General features: G+C 49.9%; 1 protein-coding gene across 6 annotated transcripts in view; it reads right to left on the bottom strand.

Annotated features, from left to right (window-relative positions):
- The window catches only part of ACAP2 (ArfGAP with coiled-coil, ankyrin repeat and PH domains 2), a 160,869-nt gene extending 146,715 nt beyond the window's left edge, over positions 1 to 14,154 (bottom strand). For all 6 annotated transcript variants that reach the window (XR_003943647.1, XM_030217153.1, XM_030217155.1 and 3 more), the window contains exon 1: positions 14,021 to 14,154. Coding sequence is in view for 5 of the 6 variants with exons in the window: in XM_030217153.1 (XP_030073013.1) it covers positions 14,021 to 14,073 (53 nt within the window). In the remaining variant the exon portion in view is untranslated. The remainder of the gene's footprint in view (positions 1 to 14,020) is intronic.
- Between the last annotated feature and the right edge of the window lie 6,544 nt (positions 14,155 to 20,698).

Genomic DNA, 20,698 nt, shown 5'->3' with positions numbered 1-20,698 from the left:
ATGCGAGGTATCCTCAAACCAGTAGTGCAAGATGAAAAGATAAACAGAACCAACTTTAAAAAGAAACAGTTTTAAAGGTATGGTGGAATTACTTGTATTGCAGGTTTCATGTTGGTTTTGTTAAAGGGATACATACAAAGCCATTGTGCATTGGAATATGCTCTGAGGCATGAAAAACCAATTTTATAAAGACAAAGTCATATATTTTTATGACTATTCATCTGCAATTTTTAGGTTTCAACATTTTTTATTGATGACAATTCAAAGTATACAAAGATTCATATAGGAAGATGTATACAGTAAAAATAATACTTATACAGACCATCATCAAGTTATTAACAGTTTTATCCCCACCCCCACCCACAGCAAATTGTAGTACCCCCCCCCAATCTATCATCTGCAATTTTTATTTGTAATGACACTCACATGAGCATTAAAGAAAATGATCCTTTTTCATCATCTGCTATGCAGTAGTGAATAGCCATGTCCCTGGTACTAGTCACTGCATTAGCTTCTTCCATTTGAAGCTGTCCAGGACCATAAAAGCCAAGTGCCCGGCTTTACGTAAAGCTTATTATTTGACTAATTCTTGCCGTACCTTGAGTGAATTCCTTCAAAAAGGTGGTAAATAAATCCTAACAAATGAAAACATACAGGCAGCCGGTGCACATATACTGTGACAAGAGTAGCCATGCTACACAGTTGACTTAAGAGGCATATTTTGAAAGCACTTAGCCTTCCAAAGTTCCATAGAAACCTACAGAACTTTGGAAGGCTTAAGTGCTTTGAAAATATGCCTCTTAGAATGCTACAACATGTAGGCAACTGCTGAAGGCAAAGAAGAAATTCAGCTATTTCAGCCACACAACACAGCTGATCGTGCAACTGTGTAAGACTTGTCACATCTATGAAATAGCTGGTACTGTGCGACTGAGCTGGTTGTTACATGGAGGGGAAAATAGGCAGCTGCTTAAGATGAGTAGTACCGGCCGTTGTTGCAACTATACAAAACACGGAGAAAAGACCTGTTTGGCTGGGGAAGGGGGGTCAAATTTGGCTGTGTGCATGGCCTCAACTTATACACGAGTCACACCAATTTTGGCAATGTTTAATCCCAAAACTGCCCTTGACTAGCACACGAGATAGTCTTATAGTTTCTAAGGTAATTAGTCTTATGAAAAAGCTTCACCTAAAGTGCACAAAAGAAGAATCAAAACCCTGATTTCCAACAGTAAATATGACTTTTGGTCTAACGTAGAACAAAATAAAAGCAACATTACCTGGTCTTATTTGCCCATTTGGCAAAGATATAGGATACTTCTACATTACACAAAACAAAAACAAAAAGACAAGATTAAGGGATTTTTCACAAAGTTGCACTAGCAATTCCCGCATGGCAAATGAGAGGGAAGTCCACAGGAATTGAATGGACTGCCTCTCATTTACCGCTCAGGACTCACTAGGGTGGCTTTGTAAAAGAAGGCCCTAACTTAATAAAATCACTACAACACAGGATTTTAACAAAGTTAAATAGAGCCAAGCTCTTTTGCTGATTTCATATTGTACCAGCATTAAAACATGATTGCTTAAATATTCAGGGGTCATGTAAGCTGAGATAATTGGGTGCATCTTGTAATATAAGTTCATTATTTTTGCTCTAAAATATTTATGAAGAGGGATCAAATTGCATTATCCTTCTCCATTTGAAATTACTGCTACATTAAAATAGAAAAGCATGGACATAGTAAGGCTCCTCAGAAAGATTTATCGCTGTCTTTGGGGAGAGGGGAGATTACACTTAATTACTATTGTACTTCTGCCAAAATGGCTGTACTTACTCCAAAATCTCCCTGTTAAATTAATAAAGAAAGAAAGAATTCTAACAGAATAGAATAACTAGAAAGTTTATTTTGGGAAGTAAAAAAAACCCCAGAATGAAGTTGGAATTGTTGCAGACCCCAAGGGAGGAGGAGGAATGGGTCTTCCTGATCTTAAGAGTACACAATATGGCATGTTTACTGAGACAAGCTACAGACTGGGTGGATGAAACTAATATAAAAAGAACACTGAGTAACAGAAGGAACGTTCTACACGCAAGACAGCAGCATTTGCCCATACATCTTAGAAAGAATATGGTTTTGGATCTAAGAGGTAGGTGTAGCAAATATGGAGAAAAAGATATGGAATGCTCTTTATACATGTCTTGAGGAGGCAATGAGGAATTCCCTCTAGGAAAGGGGTTTAGAGCTTGGTAAGAGAAAGATATTCATACTCTTCACCTAGTAAAAGAGGAAGGAGCATCCCAAGTGTTGCAGTCTGAATTACTGCACGGAAGATATGGATTGAGGGATCTGGATAGGTATTGTTATCTTCAGATGAAAGATTGTGTTCAAAATCTTCTTGCCCAATACCCATGCCAATTCCGTTCTCAAAATGACTGCCATGACCTTGTTTATTTAAAACCAAAGTTTTCTTATGCAGTAACAAGTAGGGAAAGCATGTAGAACATGGCTCATGTATTTATTTTGTTACATTTGTACCCCGCGCTTTCCCACTCATGGCAGGCTCAATGCGGCTTACATATTGTATACAGGTAATTATTTGTACCGGGGGCAATGTAATTCTTTCTAACCCCACTATACAAGTAGATGAATGAATGTATGTCTCTGCTGCCTGTGGATTGATGCGTGTAGGGGTTATGTGCATGCTTATGTGAGCTGGATGAAGTTACTGTACTGTAAAAGGGGGAGACATAAGAAATTAAGGCCCCTCAAAGTGCTTCTAATAATTTATTTCAGAGAAGCACTTCCAACCGCTACAGTATAGATACACTGGATGCCTGAAACAGTGTGCTCCCGTCTTAACTACTCTCCATATCTCACTTTTTTGGGTTGGAAAGAATAAAACGGGTATAAACTAAATAATTCCATGTGGAAGCCAGATATCACTCAAAAAGTAGGAATAAGACCAACTCAGAATCAGTGAAACAGTAAATGAATCCCTAGTTTCCCCGAAGGTGCTTATGTAATTAGGCACCAAGTAACCTTCCCGAGTAAATTGCTCAATTAAGTTTGAGTATCCTGTCCTACATAAAGGTCTATAAGGTTTTGGGCTTGGTCTTCATCATAGAAGTTAGTGGGAACATGTTCAATAATCAAAAGAAAATTTTAGAAGACCTATGGGAAAAGAAACAGCTGATGACCATCAATCTGTAAAGCCTTTGCTCTGTTCACTCTCTGTCAATCTGTAAACAGAAGAAATTGAAAACTACAGCGCTTATGAGATCATATCCTACCAAGATCATCACAACAGCAAACTGAAAAAAATCATCCATAAAGTCGCAAAGAGCCCCAGACTACCATCCAAAAATCTACTAGCCTTTCTCACTGTGACCTATATAAGGGTTCATGCATCAACTACCAGGAACAAACTGAATGGGAACACGGTCCACAAGAGGCCAGACAGCTAGGAAGAAACCATTGCTCTCTTAAAAGAACAGTGTTGCCCAACTGAGAATCTGGCTCCTCTAGCATCGTTAATCACAGACCTCGGCTTTGCTCCTTTCATCTATGCCCATGATATACAAGTCCTGGCCCCATTTAATCCTGAAGACACTTGGGCAAAGACAACACTTACGTTATAATTGGACAAAATATTGTCTTGGATAGAATCCCACAGAATTAAATTGAATTTCTCTAAAACCAAAAGTATAGCGAATGCTACATACCTGTAGAAGGTATTCTCCGAGGACAGCAGGCTGATTGTTCTCACTGATGGGTGACGTCCACGGCAGCCCCTCCAATCGGAAACTTCACTAGCAAAGTCCTTTGCTAGCCCTCGCGCGCCCGCGCGCACCGCGCATGCGCGGCCGTCTTCCCGCCCGAAACCGGCTCGAGCCGGCCAGTCCAGTATGTAGCAAGACAATACACTTCAAGGGAAGACACAACTCCAAAGGGGAGGCGGGCGGGTTTGTGAGAACAATCAGCCTGCTGTCCTCGGAGAATACCTTCTACAGGTATGTAGCATTCGCTTTCTCCGAGGACAAGCAGGCTGCTTGTTCTCACTGATGGGGTATCCCTAGCCCCCAGGCTCACTCAAAACAACAACATTGGTCAATTGGGCCTCGCAACGGCGAGGACATAACTGAGATTGACCTAAAAAATTTACCAACTAACTGAGAGTGTAGCCTGGAACAGAACAAACAGGGCCCTCGGGGGGTGGAGTTGGATCCTAAAGCCCAAACAGGTTCTGAAGAACTGACTGCCCGAACCGACTGTCACGTCGGGTATCCTGCTGCAGGCAGTAATGAGATGTGAATGTGTGGACAGATGACCACGTCGCAGCTTTGCAAATTTCCTCCATGGTGGCTGACTTCAAGTGGGCTACCGACGCTGCCATGGCTCTAACATTATGAGCCGTGACATGACCCTCAAGAGCCAGCCCAGCCTGGGCGTAAGTGAAGGAAATGCAATCTGCTAGCCAATTGGATATGGTGCGTTTCCCTACAGCCACTCCCCTCTTGTTGGGATCAAAAGAAACAAACAATTGGGCGGACTGTCTGTGGGGCTGTGTCCGCTCCAGATAGAAGGCCAATGCTCTCTTGCAGTCCAATGTGTGCAGCTGACGTTCAGCAGGGCAGGAATGAGGACGGGGAAAGAATGTTGGCAAGACAATTGACTGGTTCAGATGGAACTCCGACACAACCTTTGGCAGAAACTTAGGGTGAGTGCGGAGGACTACTCTGTTGTGATGAAATTTGGTGTAAGGGGCCTGGGCTACCAGGGCCTGAAGCTCACTGACTCTACGAGCCGAGGTAACTGCCACCAAGAAAATGACCTTCCAGGTCAAGTACTTCGGATGGCAGGAATTCAGTGGCTCGAAAGGAGGTTTCATCAGCTGGGTGAGAACGACATTGAGATCCCATGACACTGTAGGAGGCTTGACAGGGGGCTTTGACAAAAGCAAACCTCTCATGAAGCGAACAACTAAAGGCTGTCCTGAGATCGGCTTACCTTCCACTTGGTAATGGTATGCACTGATTGCACTAAGGTGAACCCTTACGGAGTTGGTCTTCAGACCAGACTCAGACAAGTGGAGAAGGTATTCAAGCAGGGTCTGTGTAGGACAAGAGCGAGGATCTAGGGCCTTGCTGTCACACCAGACGGCAAACCTCCTCCAATGAAAGAAGTAACTTCTCTTAGTGGAGTCTTTCCTGGAAGCAAGCAAGATGCGGGAGACACCCTCTGGCAGACCCAAAGAGGCAAAGTCTACGCCCTCAACATCCAGGCCGTGAGAGCCAGGGACTGGAGGTTGGGATGCAGCAGAGCCCCTTCGTCCTGCGTGATGAGGGTCGGAAAACACTCCAATCTCCACGGTTCTTCGGAGGATAACTCCAGAAGAAGAGGGAACCAGATCTGACGCGGCCAAAAGGGAGCAATCAGAATCATGGTGCCTCGGTCTTGCTTGAGTTTCAACAAAGTCTTCCCCACCAGAGGAATGGGAGGATAAGCATACAGCAGACCCTCCCCCCAATCCAGGAGGAAGGCATCCGACGCCAGTCTGCCGTGGGCCTGAAGCCTGGAACAGAACTGAGGGACCTTGTGGTTCACTTGAGATGCGAAGAGATCCACCAGGGGGGTGCCCCACGCCCGGAAGATCTGTCGCACCACACGGGAATTGAGCGACCACTCGTGAGGTTGCATAATCCTGCTCAACCTGTCGGCCAGACTGTTGTTTACGCCTGCCAGATATGTGGCTTGGAGCACCATGCCTTGACGGCGAGCCCAGAGCCACATGCTGACGGCTTCCTGACACAGGGGGCGAGATCCGGTGCCCCCCTGCTTGTTGACATAGTACATGGCAACCTGATTGTCTGTCTGAATTTGGATAATTTGGTGGGACAGCCGATCTCTGAAAGCCTTCAGAGCGTTCCAGATCGCTCGCAACTCCAGAAGATTGATCTGTAGATCGCTTTCTTGGAGGGACCACCTTCCTTGGGTGTGAAGCCCATCGACATGAGCTCCCCATCCCAGGAGAGACGCATCCGTGGTCAGCACTTTTTGAGGCTGAGGAATTTGGAAGGGACGTCCCAGAGTCAAATTGGAGCAAATCGTCCACCAATACAGGGATTCGAGAAAACTCGTGGACAGGTGGATCACGTCCTCTAGACCCCCGGCGGCCTGATACCACTGGGAGGCTAGGGTCCATTGAGCAGATCTCATGTGAAGGCGGGCCATGGGAGTCACATGAACTGTGGAAGCCATGTGGCCCAGCAATCTCAACATCTGCCGAGCTGTGATCTGCTGGGACGCTCGCACCCGCGAGACGAGGGACAACAAGTTGTTGGCCCTCGCCTCTGGGAGATAGGCGCGAGCCGTCCGAGAATCCAGCAGGGCTCCGATGAATTCGAGTTTCTGCACTGGGAGAAGATGGGACTTTGGGTAATTTATCACAAACCCCAGTAGCTCCAGGAGGCGAATAGTCATCTGCATGGACTGCAGGGCTCCTGCCTCGGATGTGTTCTTCACCAGCCAATCGTCGAGATATGGGAACACGTGCACCCCCAGCCTGCGAAGCGCCGCTGCTACCACAGCTAGGCACTTTGTGAACACCCTGGGCGCAGAGGCGAGCCCAAAGGGTAGCACACAGTACTGGAAGTGGCGTGCGCCCAGCTGAAATCGCAGATACTGTCTGTGAGCTGGCAGTATCGGGATGTGTGTGTAGGCATCCTTCAAGTCCAGAGAGCATAGCCAATCGTTTTGCTGAATCATGGGGAGAAGGGTGCCCAGGGAAAGCATCCTGAACTTTTCTTTTACGAGATATTTGTTCAGGGCCCTTAGGTCTAGGATGGGACGCATCCCCCCTGTTTTCTTTTCCACAAGGAAGTACCTGGAATAGAACCCCAGCCCTTCTTGCCCGGATGGCACGGGCTCGACCGCATTGGCGCTGAGAAGGGCGGAGAGTTCCTCTGCAAGTACCTGCTTGTGCTGGAAGCTGTAGGACTGAGCTCCCGGTGGACAATTTGGAGGTTGAGAGGCCAAATTGAGGGTGTATCCTTGCCGGACTATTTGGAGAACCCACTGATCGGAGGTTATAAGAGGCCACCTTTGGTGAAAAGCTTTCAACCTCCCTCCGACAGGCAGGTCGCCCGGCACTGACACTTGGATGTCGGCTATGCTCTGCTGGAGCCAGTCAAAAGCTCGCCCCTTGCTTTTGCTGGGGAGCCGCGGGGCCTTGCTGATTCGCACGCTGCTGACGAGAGCGAGCGCGCTGGGGCTTAGCCTGGGCCGCAGGCTGTCGGGAAGGAGGATTGTACCTACGCTTGCCAGAAGTATAGGGAACAGTCTTCCTTCCCCCGAAAAATCGTCTACCTGTAGAGGTAGAAGCTGAAGGCTGCCGGCGGGCGAACTTGTCGAATGCGGTGTCCCGCTGGTGGAGAGACTCTACCACCTGCTCGACTTTTTCGCCAAAAATGTTATCCGCACGGCAAGGCAAGTCCGTAATCCGCTGCTGGATTCTATTCTCCAGGTCGGCGGCACGCAGCCATGAGAGCCTGCGCATCACCACACCTTGAGCAGCGGCCCTGGACGCAACATCAAAAGTGTCATAAACTCCTCTGGCCAGGAATTTTCTGCACGCCTTCAGCTGCCTGACCACCTCCTGAAAAGGCTTGGCTTGCTCAGGGGGAAGAGCATCAACCAAGCCCGCCAACTGCCGCACATTATTCCGCATGTGTATGCTCGTGTAGAGCTGGTAAGACTGGATCTTGGACACGAGCATAGAGGAATGGTAGGCCTTCCTCCCAAAGGAGTCTAAGGTTCTAGCGTCCTTGCCCGGGGGCGCCGAAGCATGTTCCCTAGAACTCTTAGCCTTCTTTAGGGCCAAATCCACAACTCCAGAGTCATGAGGCAACTGAGTGCGCATCAGCTCTGGGTCCCCATGGATCCGGTACTGGGACTCGATCTTCTTGGGAATGTGGGGATTAGTTAATGGTTTGGTCCAGTTCGCAAGCAATGTCTTCTTCAGGACATGGTGCAAGGGAACAGTGGACGCTTCCTTAGGTGGAGAAGGATAGTCCAGGAGCTCAAACATTTCAGCCCTGGGCTCGTCCTCCACAACCACCGGGAAGGGGATGGCCGTAGACATCTCCCGGACAAAGGAGGCAAAAGACAGACTCTCGGGAGGAGAAAGCTGTCTCTCAGGAGAGGGAGTGGGATCAGACGGAAGACCCCCAGACTCCTCGTCAGAGAAATATCTGGGATCTTCCTCTTCCTCCCACGAGGCCTCACCCTCGGTGTCAGACACAAGTTCACGGACCTGTGTCTGCAACCTCGCCCTGCTCGACTCCGTGGAACCCCGTCCACGATGGGGGCGTCGAGAGGTAGACTCCCTCGCCCGCATCGGCGAAGCTCCCTCCGCCGACGTAGTCGGGGAGCCTTCCTGGGAGGTGGCCGCGGTCGGTACCGCACGCGGTACCGACGTCGGGGACCTCAACCTGGGCGATGGGCCAGCCGGCGCCACGCTCGACGGTACCGGTGGCGCAAGCACCGCCGGTACCGGAGGGGTAGGGCGCAACAGCTCTCCCAGAATCTCTGGGAGAACGGCCCGGAGGCTCTCGTTTAGAGCGGCTGCAGAGAAAGGCTGAGAGGTCGATGCAGGCGTCGACGTCAGTACCTGTTCCGGGCGTGGAGGCTGTTCCGGGCTGTCCAGAGCGGAGCGCATCGACACCTCCTGAACAGAGGGTGAGCGGTCCTCTCGGTGCCGATGCCTGCTGGGTGCCGAATCCCTCGGCGACCCAGAGCTCTCGGTGCCGACACGGGGAGGAGACCGGTGTCGATGCTTCTTCGATTTCTTCCGAAGCATGTCACCGGAGCTCCCCGGCACCGACGAGGAGGACGTCGAATCCACCCGTCGCTTCCTCGGGGCCGAGACTGAAGAAGGTCGATCTCGGGGGGGCTGTACCGCAGGAGCCCTCAGGGTAGGCGGAGACCCACCCGAGGGCTCACCGCCACCAGCAGGGGAATGGACAGCCCTCACCTGCACTCCACCCGATGCACCACCGTCCGACGACATCAGCAGACGAGGTCCTGGTACCACCGACGTCGATGCAGCTATCCGATGTCTCGGCGCCGATGCAGAGGCCCGATGCCTCGATGCACTCGATGCAGGGGCGGCCGAGGAAGATGGTCTGGACGCTGACGACGTCGATGCACTCGAAGATCCCGGTGCCGATGCCGACGAAGAGCCCGAGAACAACACGTTCCACTGGGCTAGTCTCGCTACCTGAGTCCGCCTTTGAAGCAGGGAACACAGACTGCAGTTCTGAGGGCGGTGCTCGGCCCCCAGACACTGAAGACACGACGAGTGTCGATCAGTGAGCGAGATAACCCGGGCGCACTGGGTGCACTTCTTGAAGCCGCTGGAAGGCTTCGATGTCATGGGCGGAAAAATCACGCCGGCGAAATCAAAAGCCGAAATGGCGAAATTTGAAGCACCAAATTTAGAGGGAGAAAAAATCTCGACCGAGGCCGAAAAGAGGCCTACCCCGACGACGAAAGAAAACTTACCGGGGCAAAAAAGCTGGAAGTACGGGGAGGATTTACACGAAACCCGGCGGGGGGTTTCCGGAGCACTTCCCGACTAGGACAAAGCTTTCCCGAAGGAAAAAAACACGTTCAAACAAATTGGACGCGCGAGGTCGACTTTCCGGGGCTCGACACGGCGAAAACACGACCGTACCGAGTGCGGACAAAAGAAGACTGGCCGGCTCGAGCCGGTTTCGGGCGGGAAGACGGCCGCGCATGCGCGGTGCGCGCGGGCGCGCGAGGGCTAGCAAAGGACTTTGCTAGTGAAGTTTCCGATTGGAGGGGCTGCCGTGGACGTCACCCATCAGTGAGAACAAGCAGCCTGCTTGTCCTCGGAGAATATATATTTTCCCACACACCTCTCCCCCCCAGAGTTCTCTCAGTGGTGCTTCCTTGGAAATACAATCTCCACCTCAGATTCTCTTAAGATCCTGGGAGTAACCTTTGATACAGGACTTACTTTTTCTAGCCACATCTCCACTGTGATGTCTAAAAGCTTTTATAGGCTGCCCCAGATAAGATCCTTATGCCCCATGTTAGAGACAGACGTACTTCGCAGACTTAACCATGCATTAGTTCTCACTATTACTGCAATGCCTTATTTCAAAGACGCAACCATCAAAGATTTTGACGCTTACAAACAATACAGAATGTTGCGGTAAAACTGATATTAGGAGGTTGGAAATATGACCATGTCTCTCCTTTACTTACACAGGAATACTGGCTTCCTGTCCAATACAAAATCTCGTCTCTAGTCCACAAGACTTTAACATCTGGTCTACCACCGATTCTACCTAAATACTTACAGTCGGATTCACCTACTCAGGACTTGCATTATGGGGCCCAACACCTTGTCGTACCACTGACCCCCCCCCCCCCCCCCCATATGGTTCCACTAATCACTTTGAGAAATCAGTGTTTTCTGTTGCTGGGCCAGTTCTTTGGAATTCCCTACCCACTAGTCTGGCTCAGCTACTAATTCACTCAGTTTAGGGAAGCTCTGAAAACCTATTTATTTAGGCAAGCATAAGGGACTTTGTTATGAACTTTTTGGCCTCTGCTAGCCTTTCCTTTTGTCCCTCTCCCATTTTGTCCTGGTTTTTCCTGCCAGGTTGTGAAGTTGCGACCAAGTCCTAGCCTGTTGGACTGCCTCTGCCCCTTTTTTCCTTTTCTTTCCTATAATTAATGGAGCTCTTTTCCCATATCTCTCGTTTCATATTAATGTTATAATGTTGTACACCGTTATGATGGTCCACCCTTAGTGGTGTATCAAGATTAAAGTACCTTGACCTTGAACAACCCCTAAAGTTTTCTGAATAGATAAATGAAAAGTTTAACTTTCTGATCACAAAACATTGGAAGGTTGTGTTTGGCTTTTGCTAAACAAAGTAGGAACATAGCATGCTGATGAAGATATAGTATGGTACTGCTTTACTACATCTGGACCTGGACCATTTGCCATCATTGACAAAATCATTAATTCTTTTTTATATCAAAAATTCTTGTTTACATGGTCAGGCTGAAGCTGAGCTGACAACAGCTAAGTATTCAAACAAATTACTACAGAATGACTGACAAAAGTTATGTATTCAAACAAATTACTACAGAATGACTGATAAAAAGGAGATTTTATATTGGCCAAATCAAAATCCCAACCTAATCCTACGGCAATGTTGTGGCAAAACCCCAATGTGAGCTTTTCATACCATGAAGCCCTCAAATGTCACAAAATTTAAACAGTCCTGTATGGAAGAAAGGGCAATGTGAACGACTAATCAACAGTTACAAGAAATGTTTAATTAATGCTGCCCAAAAGGTGCCACCAGTTGATGAACAAAGAGTTCACATACATTTTCACACAAGGATACTTTTTGAATAAACAGCCAAAATATATCCTTTTTGTCTTAGTAATTCAGGGGGCTCTCTCTCTTATCAAGGTTTATGTTTTATACTAACATACAGACCATCTCAGAGAGTTCACAAACTTTCTCTTCACTAATTACTTTTCCTATCAGAACCCTGTTCTAGCTTGTAATTATAAATGCATTAAACTGCTTTACAATAGAAGAGGTGGGGACATAATATCTAAATCCAAGAAATGGGAAAGCAGAAGTTAACAAAAAAAAATCTGCAAAGCATAAACAAAAATGGCAAACTAGTCGCTTGTTGCTTTCATCTGCCAATATACCCCTCATCTCATACTTAAGCAGCTTCTGCTTGCTTATACTCAAGAATATACCAGCATCATAGACCATCATTTCATCTGCTGTATTCAAAAATCAAACAACCATCAATTCACAACAAGGCCAAGTTAGCAATGTAAACAACATATGCCTGTATGAAACAGATTCACAATCGTACAGACTTTTTGCCTCTCAAGTATGCACACACATTACTTTTAGAATGACCATTTTTCTGATTTCAAGATAGGCATACAGAAAAAAAGAAGCTGGGTCATGCCAATGGTCCTCAGAGCCCAGCATCCTGTCTCCTAAAGCGGGGCTGGTCTGCATCACTTGAAAGTATCTATCCAAACCTAATGAAAAGAAACACATACCCTATTGCTCATTCCCTGAACAGGTGCAAGTCTGACTCATTTCTGATCTGAAGAAGGTACTGCCTTTTAAAGTTAATCACAATATATACTGTTAGTCCAAGAAAAATAAGTAACATAATGCATCAATAAAAACATAAATACTTGTTTTAGTAGTCCTGTTTTTTTAAGAAAATAAGGTATCTACTACACCCTCTTTGGCCCTTTATTTGTCTAACAGGGCAACCACACTGCTCCAGTAGTAATGTGAGACTGCTTCCCTTTCCAGCATCTATGCTGTGTGTACCAGAAATCAAGAAGCTCAAGGGTCCAAGGTAAAGAATGACACTGGGACAGATCCCACAGGGACAAACTTTGCCCCCATGTCATTTTCTACTTTGAAAGACAGGAGAGCTAGACTGAATAATAAGACTATTGACGACTTCTAATTCATTCACACATTAAAAAGTCATAACAGTGCTTCATAGGGCATATTTCTCCCCCCGCTAGGGCATATAGAGAGGGCTGTATTTTGTACCCCTAAACTTTTTAACAGGGTGGATTAGGGTTAGTAGAAGTCAGCTATCATTGGGGTCAGAAGAGTAGAGGGTGGGGGGAAGAATTATTATAGCTGCTCGTTGTTAATATTTTCTATTAGTAATTTACACACAACAGTTGTACAGCGTGTTGTTCTTTTTCATACTTTAATAACAAGATTTAAATATAGAATCATAAGTGAGGCTTCTGCAGATGAGGACAGAGCCCACTGGGCTTACGGGAACAAAATGGGGACAGAGATAGAACCTTTGAGGATGGGGTGGGGACACAGAGAGAACCCACGGGGACAGGGACGAACTTCGTCTCCGTGTTATTCTGTAATCTAAGGAACTTAGAAATAATGTGCAGAAATCAGAGGACAAGATCAAAAGCTATGTTAGTGCAAATTCCATAATTAAAAAAAAAAAAAAGAAAAGGAAAAGCTGCCATGGTCAAACATATGCATAAGAACAGCTTCTCAAAATAATGTCCTTTTTTACAGGTAGCAGAATGGGGTGGGCCACAATGGTGACGGGCCCACCAATATTTTGCCCAATACAGCATCAACAACTACAGAGCGGTTTGTGCCCCCCCCCCCCCTCGCAACCAAAAAAATTGCTTTGCTGTCCTTCCCTTAATAAGTAATGCAAAGAGCCATGTTATCAAAAATTACACTGGTCATGTCATACGGTCTTGTGACCGATGCACAAAAGGGCAAAACTGAATGCAACTTTCCACCGAGTTTTCTTGCGGTCGGCTGCGGTGATGAAGTGCTGATGTTCAGAAGGCAGTGTCTCTACATTTAATCTTTTGTATGCTTATGACTCATCTGAACATGACTACAAGATCTTTCCCTTACACAACACAGATTGCGGTTTCCTGCTGCCTCCCTGCAGAGTCCCAAGCATCAAATGAAGCCAAAAATGTAAATAAAGAAACTCTGACGTTGCAATAATCTTCTGACCTCAACAGTTTTTGCAACACAAGCCCCCCCCCCCCCTAATGAAACATCTACCCGCACACTTCATTCAGGAGAGATCTTTAAGTTCTGCTTCTTTTTTGCTGGGGGGGGAGGGGGGAAATCTATGCGATCATCTTTCTTTTGCTTAACAAAAAAACACTGCGTCCTGTAATCCTAGTCTCCAGTGTGCAAAAAAACTCCCTTTGGAAGATTATGATACGAAATAATCCTAACGTGCCCTCGTGGACGCAGGTAACTATGCGCGCAAAGGAGCGCCGGGATGCGGGAGCGGAGGAGGCCGAGGTCTGACCCCCCCCCACTGAGAGGGGGAGGGGAGGGAGGCCAACGGCCCTGCGCTCAGCCTGACCCGGGGGGGAGGGGGGAAGAGGAAGTCCGCGCTTGTACCTGAAGCGGGGGGAGTCCTTCAGGCACTCCTCAAAGTCCACGGTAACCTTCATGCTGCGCCGGGGAGGAAGGTGACAGACAGCTCGTAACTCCCCGGCCCTTGTCGCTCCTCCCTCGGCTGCCGCAAACTGTTCCTGCTGCCCCGAGGACGAGGACAGCGGGATCCTTTACCCCGCCTCCTGCAGCGGCTGCCATGGGGACGGGGAGTGGAAGGGAGACGGGCACGGAGTACAACCAATCACAGGCTCCACGAGGACGAAGGGGCGGGGAGAAATGTGAGAGCGACTGCCCCTGTCTTCTTGACCTCCTATGCTGCCCGCGCGCGGATTCAGGGGAACAGAAACTTTATTGGCATAGCAGGAACATTCCTGGCCCGAGCCCACGAGGACACTGGGATCCTTTACCCCGCCTCCTCTTCCTCCTTCTCCTCATGCAGCGGCTGCCATGGGGACGGGGAGTGGAAGGGAGACGGGCAGGGAGTACAACCAATCACAGGCTCCAGGAGGAAGAAGGGGCGGGGAGAAATGTGAGAGCGGCTACCCCTGTCCCGGACCTCCTATGCTGCCCGCGCGCGGATTCAGGGCAAAAGAAACTTTATTGGCATAGGAAGAACACGCGTGGCTGCTGCGCTGCTAAAGTGCAGTGACGGATCATAAAACAAAAGAGAAAATCCTTCCTAGTAATAATAACAGTTCAAAACTTACAAAATGCAGGCAGCACAGAGGACGTACACAATCTAATTCCGTTTTGAAGGAGTGGAACGCCGGTACTACCTGAATACTACTGAGCAACAGGACAACCTCATGTTTTGTACCTACTGATGGACTTTTACTTATGCACTCTACCTCTGCTTTTGGCTGTTTGGCCACACCTTATTACTGCACTGGACATTTGTGCCTTATCCAGTTTTACTGTTTACTAACAAAAGAAGTTTGCTGTTTACTAATGTACAGACAGAATGCAGGGCTATTAGACATATAGCTTGTAACAGTAGTTTGCAAGGCCTATACAAGACCAGCTTGCACGTAGCAACGCCATCTGAATAGGCGACCTTGGAGGGTGCTGACACCCCCCTGCATTCCTGAGCCGCACCTTATCTCCTGTGCTAGAAAGGAGCATTGTGTGTGTGTACAGAATAAGCTGCTAAGTTTCGTTTTTCTTGCCAGTATCATTTCAGTGTTATGACGTGTGTACGTACTGGGACTACAATTTTGTACTGTAAGAACTACAAATGTTTACTGCGCATGACAGTTGTGACGTGTAAGGGGCCAAATGCGCAGGCCCAGTAGGGAAGTATAAATGTAAGCGTCAGATGATTTATGACACACAGTGTCCCGAGGCTACTCGGTGCTGTTCACTTGCTAGCAATAAAGTTACCTTGTTTGGAACCAAAATTTGCCTTTCGTCTCCTGATTTCCCACCTGTTTCATTGGCGACCCAGATGGGACAGAAGTAGAAAGGGGAATCGGATTATATTCTTCCCCTCCCCCACTGCGGTCGGATCGGGTCATCGACCCCCACCTGAGAAGGTGGTGAGTGGCCACCGCTGATTTCAGCGTCCATCTCCCGGAGGAGGGCCGATCCACTCCGCCTGACTGTGGAGGGGGCTGTGTGGTTCCGACAAGGCACCTTTTTCCATTTCAGAGAGAAGCGTACGACGGCGCAGCCTGCGACCCCGGCGGACAGGCGAGTATACTCTACGTAGTGACCGGCCCAGTAAGGACCGAAGAAGAGGCGTGATCACCCTCTTTTAGCCAGTGACTAATACGGACTATTGGTATCCGACTAGGTCCCGAAACTCACTAGGCTCCGACGACGAAACCGAGCGGCGAACGGGAGGGTTTCTTGTGGCGTATGAAAGTGTGTGAATGGGCTTGCAGTTCCAGGCCGGGCGACCGCGTCCTGGTCAGGCCGAGTGTTGACCCTTCTGTGTCTGGTGGAACGAGACCCCTTACTCCTCCACCTCCCCTTTCCCCCTTTGTCCGTCACCTGTCCTTTGGCACTCAGGTTAGGATGGGCGGGGGTGGGTCCTCACCGTTAGATTTAATGACGGAACACTTTAGCGAAGTGTTCGACCTAGATAAATGTAGCAGGGCCGGGATGATACAGAGATGTCAATTTATGTGGCCAGGGCTAGGAATTGCTGGATGGCCCCCGGAAGGGTCATTCGAGTATGAAAAAGTGGCGGCGGTCATGAATATTGTTATAATTGAGGGAAACCCAGGCTGTCCCGAGGACATTCCATACATAGAAGCATGGTTGGATGTAGTCCGGGATCCGCCGGCTTGGGCCCAACGGAAGGTAGAAAAGGCCGCCCTTATGTTGGTAAAGCAGAGAAAAGGCCGGAAAACCAAACTTAGAACCCTGCCGACCCATGCCTTCGCTCTCCAAAGCTCGGCAACCGCTGCCGTCCCGAAGGCCGCAGGGACCGCCCCCATACGGCCTACCGCCCCTAGCACTGAAGCCACTGAGACCACGCCCCCTGCTACCAGAGTCAAGGCAGGAACTACGCCCAGTACTACCAACACACCTTCTAGGAAAAAACCCCCAAAGGAAACCGTAGGGAAAGTTCAGGGTTCGGCCGAGAAGAAGCCTCCAAAAGCCCCGATACTTGCTACGGCGGAAGCATACGAAGACGACATTGCGCCGCCGCCCTATGCTCCTATGTACCCTGACCTTACGGGCCTAGCAGAAGGCCCCGCTGACGCCGAGACTTCCGGGTCAGAGTCGGATGCCGGGGGGACATCCCGCCCAGCCTCACCTGAGTCACCTGGCCTCGCAACCACACGGAAGAGTAAACGGGTTGTGAAGAACATTACTCGGTTCCCCCAATCGAGTCCGCAACAGGCCCTTCCGTCCAGCCGAAAAGGGGGAACCTCCCACTTATTCCCAGTTCGACAGTCCACCACCTATACCCCTAACCCGGTGGAAGGGGGGGGCCAGCCCATCGAATCAACAGTTTATAGCCACGTTCCCTTCTCAAGTGCCGATTTGTATAACTGGAAATTCCATGGGCCGTCCTACGACCAGAAACCCGAGCAGCTGATAGAGCTGGTGGAAGGCATTATATACAGCTATAATCCAACTTGGGCAGACCTTAGGCAGTTGAGCGCCCACATCCTGACCTCTGAAGAACGCCGCCTTTTACAACAAAATATGGAGCAAGCCATCCGGGATGCGAATCCGGCCCATGCCAATTTACAGAACCTAATAGAAACGGAGGCGCCCATCGCTGCTCCCACGTGGGACTACCGAACCGCCGAAGGCCAAACCTTTATCCGCCGATACCAGCAGGCGTACCTGGCCGCCTTAAAGAAGGGGAAGCAGAAGGTTACTAACATGGGAAAAATCCACAGTGTAGTCCAACAAAAGGACGAGAGCCCAGGGGACTTCCTTGAACGACTTATGGAAGCATTCAGAAGGCACAGCCCGATAAATCCCGAAGACCCTAAGAACCTCCCAACCGTGGTTATGAGTTTTGTTAGCCAGTCAGCGCCGGATATACGAAGAAAGCTACAGAGAACGGAGGGGTTCGAAGGGATGAGCCTAAGCCAACTGAAAGCTATAGCTGATCGCGTATTCGGATATCGCGACCAGGAGGAGAAGGTGGAGGCCCGGAAGGAATCGACCAGACGGATGCGGGAGAAGGCAGATGTGTTGGCCACGGTGCTGGAAGAACGAATGAGGTCTAGACCAAAGGGGAGGGGCAGGAGAACAAGAGGAACGCGGTCCCCCATAGGGCGTAACCAGTGTGCAAATTGCCGACAAGAAGGACACTGGTGGGCTGATTGTCCAGAGGAGATACGGGACAACCCGAGAGAAGAGGAATCATGGGACCGGCAGAGAGAGGAGGAGACCGGCGACCGCACGGGGGCCCCTAGGCGAGGCCGTGGAAGGGGCCGAAGAGAGAGAGGACGGGATGACCGGAGGGAATGGCAGATGGCTGTGAACGCTACCCGAGACAGCACAGCATGAAGAAACCGGGAGGGCAGAGTCCCCACTGACCCTCTGGTGGAAATTCGGGTGGGGACAGAATCTATGAAGGCCTTACTAGACACGGGGGCCCAGCGATCTGTTATCACCACTGCCATAGCCCCAGCCACGAAAGAAACTATACCAATTGTGGGAGCCTCCGGGAAATCCCTTGCGGCCCCCCTCCTCAAAGAGCGCCAAGTCCAGATCGGAGGGACGATGGTGTCCCATCAGTTCATACACATCCCTGGATGCCCGGTCCCCTTGATTGGTCGAGACCTACTCTGTAAGCTCCAGGCCACCTTGAAGTTCAAGACTACGGGTGAAGTGGAAGCTCGCTTTGAAGATCGGCCAGTGACACTTATCTGTCCAGTAAGAGAAGAATGGAGACTACACGTTCCCCCAACTGTAGGACCCGGCGACTGCCGTTACGACCAGAACACCCCTTTCGCCCAGCAGAGGCGAGCCATAATGGATGAAGTGCCTGAAGTATGGGCAGAATTGAACCCCGGCGGACTGGCCGTTAACGCTATCCCCATCTGGATTGAGCTCAAACCAAATGCTCAAGTTGTCAACCAAGGACAATACCACATCCCCTATGCAGCCCGGCATAGTATGCACACACATTTACAGAAACTCCTTCAACAGGGAGTCCTTAAACCAATCAGATCCGCATGGAACACCCCATTGTTGCCCGTTAAGAAGCCAGGAACATCCGAGTACAGACCCGTCCAGGACCTGAGGAAAGTCAACAACCAGGTAGCCGACATAGTTGCCCTCGTACCAAATCCATACTCCATCCTAGCCCAAGTGCCATCTCAGACCAAGTGGTACAGTGTCATTGATTTGAAGGACGCCTTCTTTTCCATCCCTCTTGCTGTCGACAGCCAAAAATTGTTTGCCTTCACGTGGGAAGACTTGCAGACGGGAACCAAGCAGCAATATACATGGACCCGTCTTCCCCAGGGGTTCAAGAACTCGCCTACCCTCTTCGGCGACCAACTCGCCCAGGACCTGAAGACGTATCAGGACGAGTATGGGCCGGTCGTCCAATACGTGGATGACCTGTTGGTGGCCCGTGAAACGTACACGGACTGTGCAGAAGCTACCCTTTACCTCTTGAAGACCCTGGAAGCCCAGGGGTACCGGGCCAGTCGCAAGAAGGCACAGATATGCGAGATCGAAGTCGAGTATCTGGGGTTTCGCCTCCGAGAAGGAACCCGAAGGCTCGGTATCCCCCGAACCCAAGCTATCCGCAACCAACCCACTCCTGCAAACAAGAAGGAATTACGGGCACTCCTCGGAGCCGCTGGATATTGCCGCATTTGGATCATCAATTTTGCTGTCCTGACCCAAGACTTGTACGCCAAACTGAAAGGACCTGAACTCGAGGGCCAAGATCTCCGGTGGGAGAAAAGCGAACTGAAAGCCCTTCAGGACCTTAAGGATGCCCTTGCGGCCCCACCAGCGCTCGGACTGCCAGACGTGACTAAGCCGTTCCACTTGTTCATCGACGAGAAGAAGGGATTGGCACTTGGAGTCCTTACCCAACTGGTCGGTACCTGGCAACGCCCTGTAGCATACCTCTCCAAGAGCATGGACAACGTGGCACGAGGATGGCCGGGCTGCCTACGAAGCATTGCGACTGCTTGTCTCCTGATACACGAGGCCAATAAACTCACGTTCGGCCAAACACTTTTTGTGACCACACCCCACACCATCCGCGGCCTACTCGAGAGCCACGGACCCAGATGGATGACCAACTCCCGATTGGTCAAATACCAAGCCCTCCTGTGCGAAAATCCGGAGGTGCGGATCCTGGACACGACCAACCTCAATCCTGCCACCCTCCTTCCGGCCCCTGAACCACCACTCCACGACTGTGAAGAGGTAATGGCCACTGTGCACTCGAGCAGACCTGACCTGAAGGATCAACCCTGGCAAGGGGGCATCACCCTTTTTACCGATGGAAGCAGCCAGGTGATAGAGGGAATTCGAAGAGCTGGCTATGCGGTGGTGTCTGAGGACCATGTGATCGAGGCTATGGCTCTGACACCCGGAACATCAGCCCAGAAAGCGGAGCTGATCGCCCTCACCAGAGCCCTCCTGTGGGCTGAAGGAAAAGTTGTCAACATTTACACCGACTCCAAATACGCTTTCCTCACCCTCCAGGTGCACGGAGCCTTGTACAAGGAGAGGGGATTTCTGACAGCTGAAGGGAAAGGACTTGCAAATGCCGCTGAGATCTGCCAATTACTCGAGTCGGTATGGAAGCCGAAGAAGGTGGCTGTGATGCACTGCAGGGCCCACACTGGAAGAACGGACCCTATCGCCCGGGGAAATCAGCGGGCAGACGACGCTGCAAAAAGGGCAAGTCAGCTCCCCTACTCCTCTCACCCTCCTGACCCCGTACTCGTCGTCCAGCTCCCTACGGAGACCCCTATCTACACCCCCCAAGAAACGGAATGGGCCCAACAAGAGGGTCTACAGTCACGCAATGGCTGGTGGATACTACAGGATGGGCGCATATGGATACCCGAAGCCTTGGCCTGGACGGTGGCCAAGGAGGCTCACGACCGCACCCACCTGGGAAGGGACGCCCTGGGGCGCTTACTTGAGAAGACCTACTACATCAACAAACTATCCCTGTGGACCAAAAACGCTTCCAGCCGATGCGCGACTTGTGCCCGGAACAACCCTCGAACG

The sequence above is a fragment of the Microcaecilia unicolor genome, chromosome 10 (genome assembly GCF_901765095.1).
Source record: "Microcaecilia unicolor chromosome 10, aMicUni1.1, whole genome shotgun sequence".
In the NCBI taxonomy this organism is placed as follows: Eukaryota; Metazoa; Chordata; class Amphibia; order Gymnophiona; family Siphonopidae; genus Microcaecilia; species Microcaecilia unicolor.
This window is presented reverse-complemented; position numbering and strand designations above follow the sequence as displayed.